This window comes from Loxodonta africana, chromosome 13 (genome assembly GCF_030014295.1).
Source record: "Loxodonta africana isolate mLoxAfr1 chromosome 13, mLoxAfr1.hap2, whole genome shotgun sequence".
Lineage (NCBI taxonomy): Eukaryota > Metazoa > Chordata > Mammalia > Proboscidea > Elephantidae > Loxodonta > Loxodonta africana.
Genome location: NC_087354.1, coordinates 85,425,475 through 85,440,639, shown reverse-complemented (window position 1 = coordinate 85,440,639; position 15,165 = coordinate 85,425,475). Strand labels below are relative to the sequence as shown.

The 15,165-nt window shown below is 39.0% G+C and overlaps 1 protein-coding gene across 13 annotated transcripts in view; it reads right to left on the bottom strand.

Moving 5' to 3' along the window:
* Positions 1 to 15,165, bottom strand: part of RAPGEF2 (Rap guanine nucleotide exchange factor 2) — a 316,637-nt gene that overhangs the window by 191,643 nt on the left and 109,829 nt on the right. For all 13 annotated transcript variants that reach the window (XM_023558460.2, XM_023558463.2, XM_023558464.2 and 10 more), the window contains exon 3: positions 13,063 to 13,119. In XM_023558460.2, coding sequence (XP_023414228.2) covers positions 13,063 to 13,119 — 57 coding nt within the window. The remainder of the gene's footprint in view (positions 1 to 13,062; positions 13,120 to 15,165) is intronic.

The window sequence follows — 15,165 nt, the reverse complement described above, 5'->3', positions numbered from 1 at the left end:
TACCAGCTTATCTGCTGACCTTGGGATCTGTAGACCTTCACAACCTGTGAGTAGGCACCCTGCCCTCTGACCTGCTCATCTTGAGTTCACCAGCCCCTGCAGCTACGTGAATGAGGAGAAGCCCTGCAGTCTGGCCTGCCAATGTTGGGATTCATCGATCTTCACAGCCCGTGAGCAAGAGCCCTGCTCTCCAACCTGCTGATCTTGGGTTCACCAGCACCTGTGGCTACGTGAATCAAGAGAAGCATCCATCCTGACCCTCATGCTTGCAACGTTCCAGCCTCTACAATAGCGTGAGCTGCTTCCTTGATATATATCTCTATATTTTTTTATATATGTATTTATACGCTCTACTGGTTTTGCTTCTCTAGAGAACCCAGCCTGAGACAGGGACCACGAATGACTAGAAGGAAAGAGAAGAGAGTTGTGACAAAATGGAGTGGAGGGACAGGGAGGTAGCTGTAGGCAAAGGATACTGAGCCAGGCATAACATCTGGCTCCAAACAGGCCCCTCTTGCCAACTACAAACATGAGCATCTAAATCTTCTGGAGAGAAGGTAACAAACAAAAACTGAAAAAATGGTGCCCACATAAAATTCACAAAATCTGAGAGAGTCAGTGGTCTCTAAAATTATTCTGACAAAACATGGCAGGAAAAGGGTACTGGCACAAACCAGAAGTGATTAGAGGAGGGAAGAAGCACCTGTACAACATTTTGCCTGGGCAACATTAACAAGGGCATTAGGGCACAGAGAAGCAAAGAGCCAGCAATCACCTGGTGAATGAGAACGACTGGTCATGAGCACTGTGAAACATGCAGAGACAGGTTAGGGAGACACTTCAGAAGAGCTGGCCATACAGCTGTCACTGAGAGATTAGGTACAACTGAAAACCACAGACAGCACAAAAATCCAATATTTCAGAAAAAAGGGTTCCGTTATACTAGTCAGGATATTACGCCACAGAGAACCATGTTTAAGCGACAAAACTGTTGGGGTCTAGGAGAAATGGAGATAAGATTCTTACTACCTACAGGCCCATATTTTGAACTAAAAAACTAGAAAGGGAAATAAAATGAAGACCAACAAAGGTTCCAAAATCTAGGTGGAGACAATCAGCAAGGAATCCCAGAGGGCCAGCTATCAGTGACCAGAAATAGAAAAACATGTTTTTTTCCTGTATCTACTGTCTCAAGCAACATCAGCCAAACAAACGTGCCAGGAAACAGAAAGTCCTCTAGGGAGCTTCTCCCTCTCCGCAACCTATGTTCACATTCTGTGAGTCCTCCTTGCAAGGATCTATAAACTGAAGTCCTCTGCTGAGGTCAGGGCCTCATCTTTTCTCTCTGTACTGTCGCACCTTTCTGACTGGCTTACACGGGTAAACTAAAGTATGTGATTATCCCTAAGAACACCCAAAATACATGATTATGCCAACATTCAAAAAAAAAAAAAAAATAAGAACTTTGCTTATTTAAAACAAATTATCCCTTTTTGGGGGTCCAGCAAATAGTTCATATTGAATACTTGTCAAGCCCTTTGAGGCTTCAGGCTCTCCAGCCCTATTTCCAAGATTAAACCAACTGCTATTCAGCTGAGTGGGATTTCCTACCAACACATTGTTCCACGGCTTAAAGAAAGAAGTTGCAACAATGGCCACCTTCCAATATGCAGATGACTCTGCAGATACACAGAAATGTTCATCTTTTTCACAAATACATCACATCACTTCTGTTACTGAATTTTTAGCAAAGTTTAGTAACTATTTGTATTTTTGCTCCTCTGGCACAGCTCTTAGTTATAAGCTCAAAGACACAGCAATCTCCATTATTTATTTCTGTATGGCCAATGGCACAGAGCAAGCGCACTAGATAAATCAATGCGACATACATAGCACAGTAAGCAACCTTAACAATTATCCAGGTCAAGGGAAATGTGAAGTACACACACCACCTGTACTAGGGCATGAAGCATAGAACATATTTTAGAAAAAGCCCTACCAAAAGTTAGAGGTTTCAGCATTTACATTTTAACCTTCAGAACAACAATACTACAAATTATATATTCCGTAATTTTTAATTATACATAAATGAGGGCACTGGGTAAATGTATATAAATGATATAGAAATGCTCACAGATATGAAAAAAACTAACACATTTAAAAAGTAGAGGATAACTTTTTGTTCTTCTTCCTAAAAGTTCTGAACTATAAGAAAATTACTTCCCTTTTAAAAGAGGCCCCGGATAAATAAGACATTACTGAAAAAGAACAAAGTGGGAGGCCTTACTTTACCTGATTTTAGAACCTATTATACCACCACAGTAGTCAAAACAGCCTGGTACTGGTACAACAACATATACATAGACCAACGGAACAGAATTGAGAATCCAGACATAAATCCATCCACATATGACCAATTGATATTGGACAAAGGCCCCAGAACAGTTAAATGGGGAAAAGACAGTCTTTTTAACAAATGGTGCTGGCATAACTGGATATCCATCTGCAAAAAAATGAAACAAGACCCATACCTCACTCCATGGACAAAAACTAACTCAAAGTGGATCAAAGACCTAAATATAAAATCTAAAATGATAAAGATCATGGAAGAAAAAATAGGGACGTTAGGAGCCCTAATACATGGCATAAACATTATACGAAACATTATAAAGAATGTAGAAGAAAAACTAGATAACTGGGAGCTCCTAAAAATCAAACACCTATGCTCATCCAAAGACTCCACCAAAAGAGTAAAAAGACTACTACACACTGGGAAAAAGTTTTTCACTATGACATTTCTGATCAGCGCCTGATCTCTAAAATCTACATGATACTGCAAAAACTCAACTGCAAAAAGACAAATAACCCCATTAAAAAAGGGGCAAAAGATATGAACAGACACTTCACTAAAGAAGACATTCAGGTAGCTAACACATATATGAGGAAGTGTTCACAATCATTAGCCATTAGAGAAATGCAGATCAAAACTACAATGAGATTTCATCTCACTCCAACAAGGCTGCCATAAATCCAAAAAACACAAAACAGTAAATGTTAGAGAGGCTGTGGAGAGATTGGAACACTTCTACACTGCTGGTGGGAATGTCAAATGGTACAACCACTTTGGAAATCAATTTGGCGCTTCCTTAAAAAGTTAGAAATAGACCTACCATAGGATCCAGCAATCCCACTCCTTGGAACATATCCTAGAGAAATAAGAGCCTTTACACGAACAGATATATGCACACCCACGTTTACTGCAGCACTGTTTACAACAGCAAAAAGATGGAAGCAACCAAGGTGCCCATCAACGGATGAATGGATAAATAAATTACGGTATAGTCACACAATGGAATACTACGCATGGATAAAGAACAGTGAGGAATCTGTGAAACGTTTTATAACATGGAGGAACCTGGAAGGCATTATGCTGAGTGAAATTAGTCAGTTGGTGCAAAAGGACAAATATTGTGTAAGACCACTATTATAAGAGCTTGAGAAATAGTTTAAACTGAGAAGAAAACATTCTTTTGTGGTTACGAGAGGGTGGAGGGAGGGAGGGTGGGAGAGGGCTACTCACTAATTAGATAGTAGGTAAGAACTACTTTAGGTGAAGGGAAAGACGGCACACAGTACAGGGGAGGTCAGCACAATTGGACTAAACCAAAAGCAAAGAAGTTTCCTGAGTAAACTGAATGCTTCGAAGGCCAGTGTAGCAGGGGCAGGGGTCTGGGGACCATGGTTTCAGGGGACATCTAAGTCAATTGTCTTAATAAAATCTATTAACAAAACATTCTGCATCCCACTTTGAAGAGTGGCATCTGGGGTCTTAAACGCTAGCAAGCAGCCATCTAAGATGCATCAACTGGTCTCAACCCACCTGGAGCAAAGGAGAATAAACAACACCAAGGACACAAGGCGATTATGATCCCAAGAGACAGAAAGGGCCACATGAACCAGAGACTGTATCATCCTGAGACCAGAAGAAGTAGATGGTCCCCGGCTACAACCAATGACTGCCCTGACAGGGAACACAACAGAGAACCCCTGAGGGAGCAGGAGAGTAGTGGGATGGGATGGCAGACCCCAAATTCTCGTAAGACCAGACTTACTGGTCTGACTGAGACTAGAAGGACCCCAGTGGTCATGGCCCCCAGACCTCCTGTTGGCCCAGGACAGGAACCATTCCCAAAGCCAACTCTTCAGACATGGATTGGACTGGACAATGGGTTGGAGAGGGATGCTGGTGAGGAGTGTGCTTCTTGGATCAGGTGGACACTTGAGACTATGTTGGCATCTCCTGCCTGGAGGGGAGATGAGAGGGTGGAGGGGGTTAGAGGCTGGTGAAATGGACACGAAGAGAGAAAGTGGAGGGATAAAGTGGGCTGTCTCATTAGGGGGAGAGTAATTGGGAGTGTGTAGCAAGGTGTATATGGGTTTTTGTGTGAGAGACTGACTTGATTTGTAAACTTTCACTTGAAGCAGAATAAAAATTATTAAAAAAAAAAAAAGAAAGAAAAGAAAATTACTTCCCTTTTATACTTAAGAACTCTTGGTGAGGGAGTGCTATTTTAACACTAAGTTTTTTGGAAGATATTACCCAGTCAATAGTGACTCGATTACAAGGGCTAACCCACTGCCATGAAATCAATTCCTACTCATAGTGACCCTACAGGACAGCAAAGAACTGCCTCATAGACTTTCCAAGGAGCACCTGGTGGATCTGAACTGCCGAACCTTTGGTTAGCAGCCATAGCACTTAAGCACTATGCCCCCAGGGTTTCCTTACAAGGGCTATGTACCAACAAATAGGATAAAAAGTAGAGTCAGTAATATTTTTGATAACTGATGGAAATACTAAAGGCACCTGAGCTTCATTTTGAAACTATGAGATACAGGAGATACCCAACTTTTTAAAAAATTGCGGTAAGTCACTTAACCAACAGAGTGCTCAATATAAACTACTCAAGAGCTAGTAAAGTCAGAAATTCTACCGGTTCCCTACTGCAATCGATCTTGAATTTATAATAAACTTTAAACAATGCAACGTGGAAGTAAAGTGCTGAGAGTTATGTATTCAAAAAACTTTTTTTTAATGGAAGAAAAAAACACCAATACAAATTACGTACTCACTTCAACATAACAATCAAAGATGCAGCTAATCTGAAGATGAAGGATATATATATCCAAGGGTTCAAGACACAATTTATCCAATGTAAAAACCAGAAAACTAAACCCATTGCCATCAACTTGATCCCAACTCACAGGGACCCTATAGGACAGGGTGGAACTACCCTATGGGTTTCTAAGAGCACCTGGTAGAGTCAACTCCCAACCTTTCAATTAGCAGCTGTAGCTCTTAACCACCGCACCACCAGGGTTTCCATTCAATTTAAAGGAGAGCCAAACCAGAAAAACTGACTCTCTTTAAAACCATCAAATGGGTTATGAGATTAATTTAAATCTTTTGTGCCTTTGTAAGTTATGTACTACAATTTCATCTTCACAAGCCCATTCCTCATCCAGAGAAAACTGGGGCTCAGAAAATTAACTGAACAAGGCCAGAGACAGAGCCCAATTCAAAGCCAATCCTGCCCAACTCTACTAAAACAGGTACCTTTCAACCTGCAAAGCAGCTTAAAGCTTCACTAACCCGTCGATGCAATTTATCAGAAAATATATAAAGCAATATTTATATATTGTAAATTATTTTAAACATCAATATTTAAGAGGATTTCAGGTTTTTTATTCACTAAGTAGTTTTATCAAAAAAAAAAAAAAAAAAGACACAAATAATGTAACACCTAGTGGTGTGTGGTCAATCATCTTATTAGCCCTTTTATCAGGCAGTTAGGCCATAATGTGTATCTATCTAAAGGGTATCTTACTTTGAAATAACAATAAAAATCAGGAACTAACAACAAAGAACAGCCTAAATGCCAGTTTCTGTGCTAAGCATGGCAAATAAAGACTAAATACAAATTTCTGTGCTAAGCACGGCAAATAAAAATATGAAACATAAACATGTAATTTATACACTTTTAAAGGAAACCCTGGTGGCATAGTAGTTAAGTGCTACGGCTACTAACCAAAGGGCTGGCAGTTCGAATCCACCAGGCGCTCCTTGGAAGCTCTATGGGGCAGTTCTACTTTGTCTTATAGGGTCGCTGCGAGTCGGAATCAACTCGACGGCATGGGGTTTGGTTTGGTTTGGTTTGGTGCACTTTTAGAAGTTTTTATTTAAATACTCTTCTGGCCACCATTTAATTAAAAAAAATTTTTTAACTTAAAGACTACTAGAAAATATCACCATATGTACATAAAACAATCCTTCCTATGTCTGTATATATGTAGGCATGTATGCATATGTATACGTATATGTATATACACAAACAGAGTCATATTTATATACTGTACACACACGGCTTGGTGTATAAACACCCTGCAACTGCAACTCTGTGGAAAGGCTAATTTTTTAAACATAGCATTTTTTTAAATAAATGAAAAATCTTAGGTTTCACAATTTTTAATGTAATTTTTCATCACAACTTTTCTATTTTCATCACTATTTTTCTCACAACTGGACCAATAAGCAACATCATGACGAATGGAGAAAAGAGTCAAGTTTTCAAGGATTTCCTTTTACTCAGATCAATCAATGGCCATGGAAGCAACAGTCAAGAAATCAAATGATGTACTGCATTGGGAAAATCTGCCACCAAAGATCTTCTGAAACTGTGAAAATGCAAAGATGTCCCTTTGAGGGCTAAGATGTGCCTAATCCAAGTCGAGGTATTTTCAACTGCCTCAAATGCATGTGACAGCCGGACAATGAATAAGACAGGCCAAAGAACTGATGTCTTTGAACTATGGTGTTGGCAGAGAATATTGAACATACCATCAACTACCAGAAGAATGAACAAATCCATCTTGGAAGAAGTACAACCAGAATACTCCTTAGAAGCAAGGATGGTACTCTGGACAAATCAGGTGGGACCAGTCCCTGGAGAAGGATATCATGCTGGGTAAAGAAGATGGTCAGCGATATAGAGGAAGACCCTCAACAAGATGGACTGACACAGTGGCTGCAACGATGAGCTCAAACACAGCAACAATTGCGAGGATGGTGAGGGACCTGACAGTGTTTCATTCTGTTGTACGCAGAGTCTCTGTAAGTTGGAACTGACTCAATGGCACCTAACAACACCAACATTTTTCTTTAAACAACCTACATTTCAAATATTCTTTTTCATAAACTTTTTACTATGAAAACTTTTAAACATATATAGACAAAATTCTATAATGAATCTCCACTGACCCATCACCCAACTTAAATGATTATCAACTCCCATCTGCCAAAAATCAGTACAAGAACATAGGATGGAGATAGTATTTTTTAAAAACACAGCTTTTTAAATGATATGGAACCTCCTTAAAAAGCTAGAAATAGAAATACCATTCAATCCAGCAATCCCACTCCTTGGAATATATCCTAAAGAATTAAGAGCCATCATGCAAACAGACATATGCACACACATGTTCACTCCAACGTTGTTCACAACAGCAAAAAGACGCAAATAAACTAAATGTCCGTCAGCAGATTAGATAAACCATGGTACGTACATGCAATGGAATGCTACACAATGATGAAGAGCAATGATGAATCTGCAAAACGTCTCACACTATGGATGAATCTGGAGGGCATTATATGCTGAGTGAAATAAGTCAATCAAAAAAGGACAAATATTGTTACAGACTACTATCATAAAAATCCAAGAAAAGGTTTACACACGGAAAAACAATCTTTGATGGTTACAAGGGAGGGGAAAGGAAGGGAGACCATGAACTAGATAGTAGACAAGTGTAACTTCGGTGTAGGTAAAGACAAGATGCAATAGGGGAAGTCAGTACTACCTTACCAAGGTAAAGTCACAGAAGCTTCTTAGACACATTCAAACACCGTGAGGGATTGAGTAAATGGGGCTGAGGCAGGAGGCCCTGGTCTGGGGGGACATCTAGGTCAAATGGCATAACATAGTTCATAAAGAAAATGTTCTACATCCTACTTTGGTGTGTAGCATCTGGGGTGGGGGTGGGGGTGTCTTAAAAGATTTCGAGTGGCCATCTAAAAGACACCTACTGGTCCCATCCCGTGCAGAGCAAAGGAGAATGAAAAAAACCAAAGACACAGGGAAATACTAGTCCAAAAGACTAACGGACCACACGAACTAGAGCTTCCACCAGCCTGAGCCCAGAAAAACTAAATGGTGCCTGGCTACCACCACTAACAGCCCTGACAGGGATCACAATAGAGGGATCTGGACAGAGCAGGAGAAAAATATAGAACAAAACTCAAATTTACAATTAAAAAAAGACCAGACTTACTGGTCTGACAGAGACTAGAGGAACCCCCAAGACTATGGCCCCCAGAAACCCTGCTAACTCAAAACTGAAGCCACTCCCAAAGTCCACCTTTCAGCCAAAGATTACACAGGCCTATAAAACAAACAATAACAACACCTGTGAGGAACGTGCTTCTTAGTTCAATCATGAGACCAAATGGGCAACGGCTAACCAAAAGCAAAGATGAGTAAGCAGGAAAAGATAGGAAACTTGGACAAATGGATACAGGGAACCTGTGATGTAAAGAGAAAGGGGGAGAGTGCTGACACATTCTGGAGATTGCAACCAATGTCACACAACAATCTGTGTATACATTTTTGAATGAGAAAATAATTTGCACTGCGAACTTTCACCTAAAGTACAGTAAAATAAAATAAAAAGATAGACTGTTTTAAACTTAGGAAGATAAAACGTAAATTTCAGAGTAACTACAAAGAAAATCATTAAATCTACTCATCAAAATAAAGATGAAAATCAAGACTCAGTAAACATAAAATCAACAAGGAACACCATAGAAAAAAAGTTCATAAACAAAAAGAAAATCAGCACAGGAAATTAAATGGACAAAGGAATCACTAATGCTACAAAAAAAAAAAAAAAAGGCCTAACAAAACAGCATCAGGAAATTCAGGCCTATGGATAATCCCTCTGAATGTACATGGTTCACATACACCAGTCAAGAGACAGAGTGTGCCAGGATAGATTAGAAAACATGGCCCATCAGTATGTTGTCTACAAGAGACACACCTTAGAGACAAAGACATAGATGGGTTAAAAATCAAAGGATGGAAGAATATATCAAGCACAGTAACCAAAAGACAGCAGGACTGGCAATAATAATCTGATAAAATAGACTAAGTCAAAATCCATTATAAGAGACAAAGAAAGGGAATTAAGCATAATAAATATTTACACACCCAATGACAAAGCTCCAAAATACATAAGAGAAACTCTAACAGAATTGGAAATATACATACAGTTCTACAGTAATAGGGACCTTAACACATCACTTTCGATGATGGGGCAGAGCAACTAAAAGAAACTCAATGAAGATACAGAAGCTGTAAATACCACAATCAACCAACTCAACCTCATATACAGAACACACCACCCACCAGCATCAAAGCACACGATCTTGTTCAATGCATATGGATCATTCTCCAGACAGACCATATTTCAGGTTACAAAGCAAGACTGAATAAATTCAAAAACATCGAAATAATACAAAAGTTTATCTACTCTGATCATAATGCTATAAAACTAGAAATCATTAACAGAAAGAACCAGGAATATCTAGGATCCTGGGGGAATACAGGTCAAACAATTTGCACTGTACAAGAAAAAAGGGCATCTCTTCCTCCTGGTAGCACAGTGGTTAAGAGCTTGGCTGCTGACCAGGAAGTGAGCAGTTCGAATCCATCAGCCACTCTTTGGAAACCCTACGGGGTACTTCTTTATAACTCTGTCCTATAGGGTCGCTATGAGTTGGAATAGATGAAATGGCAATGAGTTTCCTCCTGGCAGCATGACTGAGACAAAAAGAAGAGACAATTTGCCATAGCTGCTGTGAGGACAGACGACCAAGTCAACAAGCGAAAAGACTGCTAAAAAGCAACGAGGGCTCAGCTGAGGCTTCAAGGTCTAAATTGCACATTTACAGATTTAAATGAAAATGTTTTAAAAGATTCAATACGTCTCGACGCAGCTCTAAACAAGCTCTTTTATAGAGGAGCAATTTTCTCTCCTGGAATAAGGCGAAGTAAACTCCTTAACAAAGCGCTAGGAAAACTCTTGAACACCAAAGCATTCAGTCAGACATGCGTGGAGAAAAAAGGCACTGAGGAGAGAGCAGGTACGTGTGCTGAATTTCTGATCTAAAGGCTTCTAGCACTTTCAATGTAGATACTTATTAAGCTGAAAGTGAGGATGGCTGGTCATTAAAAAAACAACTAAATCTGAACCGACAGCTTTAAAAACCCCATTTCCATGTTGTACTATGAGATTGCTCCAGGGACTAAGAATTTTTCACAAGAACAAATTCCCAACTGGTGACTCTGCTGCTTGTGGATGGTACCTCTTCCTAATATTTACCCAGTGATTTTTATAAACACGTTCATCTAAGTTGAAATTCTTAAATATCTCTCAATTAAGATCCCTCAGGCCAGGAATCTGTATTACCCTTCTTAGTATTCCCAAACCTACAAAAAACACATGGCGAAAAATCAATAAACAAAAGTAGAAATTACATGACATACTTGTCCAATGTGCTAAATTCACGTAAGTTCATCTAACTTCTTTCTGCAAATGAATACAACTAGATTCTAAGGGAGCAATTCTCAGTTTTTTTTAATTCAATTTTATCAGAACCACAACTCTCCTCCAAGCCCCAGTACAAGCTTAGAACAGCACTGTTATCACCTTGTTGGTTGTGAGAGTTACAACATCACTATTCACGATTCCTTTCTAACGAAAGTGTGAAGCATCTAAAAAATGGAGACCGAAATGTAAGTTATTGAGGCAATTCTGATGATGACAACGGTATCAGCAGCTGACATTCAAGGCTCCAAGCACTGTGTACGGATTACTGCATCTCATCCTCACACCAACCCTGCAGGGTAGGCATGATTCTTTCCATTTTACAGATGAGAAAAATGAGGTAGAGAGGTGGGTCAAAAGATGATTATGTTTACTGCTGAAATTATTAGAATCACAGAAGTCACGAGCACACAGACATAATAAGGAAAATGGTTACTCATCTCTTGGTCATAAAATTAGTCTTTGATGGTCTGACTACATGTGTACTTTCAACTAAGCTGAAGAGAGAGTAAGAAAGGACAAGTCACTTCCCTACGAGGTAAGGACAACAGGCCAAAAGAGGGGTGCTATTCTTAAGTTATCACAGATGGACATGCCCTTACATGGCCAGGAGGAGCAGAATCAGGTCTGTTCAAGGATCACTGAAAAATCTGCTTCAATTATCCTTCGTCACAAGATTGGCAGAATACTAGGAATATGATAAAGTGAATCTATAGTCTATGAATTTTTGGTGTCAGGCAACCAGGATCTATTTAATATCCATAGACTTTTCGCTGCTTACTGACACTGTCACTAACTCCAACTAGTTAAATACAAGCAATTGTTACAGCTGGCTCCAAACTCCAGAGACAAACAAATTCGAATACTTCAACGATATTGAAGGATTTTTTTTAAGTGTGGATGATAATACTGCGGTTAAGTTATTTTTTAAGTCTTTACATTTTAAAGACATATATCAAAATAATTATGAGTAAACTGATATAATGTCTGGGATTGACTTCAAAATAATTTATGGGAACTGGGAGTGGGGAAATGAGAGAAAAAACACAACTGGCCATATTGACAATCTTGCATAGGTGATGAATACCCTTATTAAAAAAAAAAAAAAAAAAGAACTATTGCCGTCAAGTCGATTCCGACTCATAGCAACCTTACAGGACAGAGTAGAACTGCCCCAATGGGTTTCCAAGGAGCACATGGTGGATCTGAACTGCTGATCTTTAGGTTAGCAGCCGAGTTCATAATCACTGCGCCACCAGGGCCCTATGATGAGTACAGGGGAGTCCATTATACTACTATCTCTAATTTTGTGTGTTTACAATTTTTGTTCTGTTGTACATAGGGTCCCTATGAGTCAGAACCAACTCAACAGCACCTAACAACATAATTTTCCATAATAATAAGTTATTTAGGTGGGGAAAAATTCATTTCCAGCCACCTAAAAAATCAAGAAAATTTTGTTTAAAGAATCAAGACAAACTTTTTTAGCAACACATTCACAAGTAATTACCACCGTAGCCTGCCTCTTCTCTTGGTTTATCACCCTGGCTCACACCACGAGCCAGTGGCACTAACCCTGACATCAGATGAGACCCTTCCACCTATCCACGTCCCTGTACATCCCACACCTTTGCTAAGTCTTCTCAGACCACTGGACACACTTTTAAGACCTAGTTAAAGGGCCACTTCCTTGTGTTTCTTGGTCCTTAGTTCATATCCTTAGTGTTTCAGGGTTATTTTTATTAGGGTTTTTTGTTTTTGTTGTTTTCCTTTCATATCTACCTCCCCCAAAAGATATTCTACCCTTGGGGGTCAGAATATGCGTTTTATTTCATTAAATATTCCCTATAATATGGAAAGTAGTAATTATGAAAAAGTCAACAGAACAGTCACTCATGGCAAACATTAGCAAAATAATATCTAATAAACCACAGATTATACATCGCTAATACAATAATGTTTATTATGTACTTATCACATTCCTTAGAAAAAAATCAATGGCTATTTTTTAAGGAATATGTTGTACATCTTGAGATGAATATCAATTATTATTAAAAGAAGAAACTGTGGCCAAAGAGATGTAGGGAGTTCAGTGTCCAAACACACAAAAGGACTCAGCCAAAACAAGTGAGAGTTTAGATGTGGATACGGATGTGAACTTACCAGTGAAGGACTGTAAACTTCTACTTTACGATAGGAAACAGCTGAAATGTCCCACATTTCTATTGCAAAAACAAGTTGGGCCTGACTCAGCAAGCTACCAATACTACTACTCTGATACCTTAGGAAATTATTTATATCTCACCGCATTATACACTGTACAAAGAGAAAGGAAACACCTACTAGTATAAAACTTCATTTGCTTCGTGTCTTTCATATCTCACAGTTTCACACATTAATCTGTAAAAGAAAGAAAGAAATGAGTTCAACATCTGTTGTCAAATAATATTAGTTTAAAATTTTAAATAAGTCATATACTCTAGAATGTTAAAATTTATTTGGCTTGTCGTAATTTTTTTTTTTAATCATTTACTAGTCTCAATGTAAATATTTACGATAAATATTTTTGGTTCCTGTGTTAACAAAGTCAAATTAAAAAAATAAAATCTAGTTAAGAGATGCTAAAAAAAAAAAAAATTTAGATGTCACCTTTGCAATGTTTATTTTATGGGAACCGAAACTGTATGTATTTTATACTTTGTGAACTACATGTGGATAAATTAAGTTAGAATGAGAATGAGAAGGAACCTAAAAGTCAGAAAGGGAAACCTAATAATTTTAAAAGTGATAGCGTCATTCTCAGTCCGACATTAATGTTACCAAACAGTATGGAATTTCAGGCAAAAGCAGGCTTTTATTAACTCAGTATTTTTTACAACTAATGACTACGTGAAGACTTTACAAGTTTCAATCTTTGTTATTTCAGCTGATTAATCCCTGAGGAAAAAATTAAGAAAAGTATGAATAAATGTTTAGATATTCAAAATTACCTCAAGAGCAGCAACTTCAAGAAGCATCCTGTTATATTAAGCCCAAATAAAATTTCCCAAACAAAAATGCAAGCAAAGAATAACTCCTTCTTATGAAGGAGCCAGTACACAAAAAAGACTAGCTGTAAAAATTATTTTAACAGAGTATCTATTTCAGTCAATGAGGTTACTATTCTTCAATCTGTGTGACACACGGAATCAATTCAGAGCCACCTTTTCTTCTATTTGTTAAATCCAATAAAGCCACATACTTCGGATATTTCACTTAAAAGTATTATTTTCTACTTGCACTTCCCACTACCACCGTCCCACTTTAGAGGCTCTTACTCTCTCCATCCCTTGCACAAAACTCGGACTATTCCAGCTGAACGTGTTAATTCCAGAAGGCAACACTGGATCACAGAAGCGAATGTGGTGTTTTCTTTAAAAGATTGAATCAAACCAATCCTTAATAGGAAATGATTCTAGTCAAAGTGATAGGTCTAAAAATAAACCAAAGCCAGCTGCCATCAAGGTGATTCCGACCCATGGCGACCCGTTATGTGCCACAGAAGAACTGTGGCTGACTTTTTAGAAGCAGGCCTTTTTTCTGAGACGCCTCTGAACGAACTGGAGTCTCCACCCTTTCAGTTAGCAGCCAAGCACGTTAACCATTTGCACCACCCAGGGTCTCTAGGTCTTAAGTAACAGACTCAGCCTGGCTTCCTGTTATATCAGGAAAATGATCCTTGCCCTGCTCTTTTTTCTTCTAACCTGTCTCTTGCCCTTTTACCTAAGTCCCTCCATTCCTGCAAGCTCATCTCCTTCATCTGCATCATCACCCATTTCTTCCTCTCTACTGATCACTCCACCAGCATATAAACACTTTTGGGGAAGGGGAAAACTCTCTTGACCCCACAGTATCTTCCAGGTATTGTCCACATTTTGCTCTTCTGTTACAGACCTGTCTATATACTCCACCTCCATTTTCTTAGCCCCTTGTGACTCTTCATCATTTGGTCTCTGACCCTCCAAAGAAGAAGCTCTAAAACGTTCTTGTTCCCCATCCTCCCTGTCCTGGTCTTAATTCCACTTCTCAGCAACATCTGATTAGTCCCTTTTCTTCACAGCATTATTTTCTCTGGGCTTCGTTTCCTGCAATCAGTTTCCTGGCTTTCCCTTTAACGAGTTATTTTTTCTGTCTCGTTTCAATCTCCCCAGCGTCCATTCCTCTACCTGACTTCCAAACAGTAATCATCTTCAGGGGCCTCTCCTCAGCCCTTGTCTCCTCTGTGCCCACATAACTTCATCCAGTCTGTGATCTTAAATGCCATCTATGAACGAATGGCTTCTTGCTAAGATCCAAACGCCTGCTCAGCATCACCACCTGGATGTGTAATAGCCATCTCACATTTAAAATATCCAAATCAAAACTCAAAGATTCTCTCCAAAAATCTGCTCCCTGCAAAATCAGTAC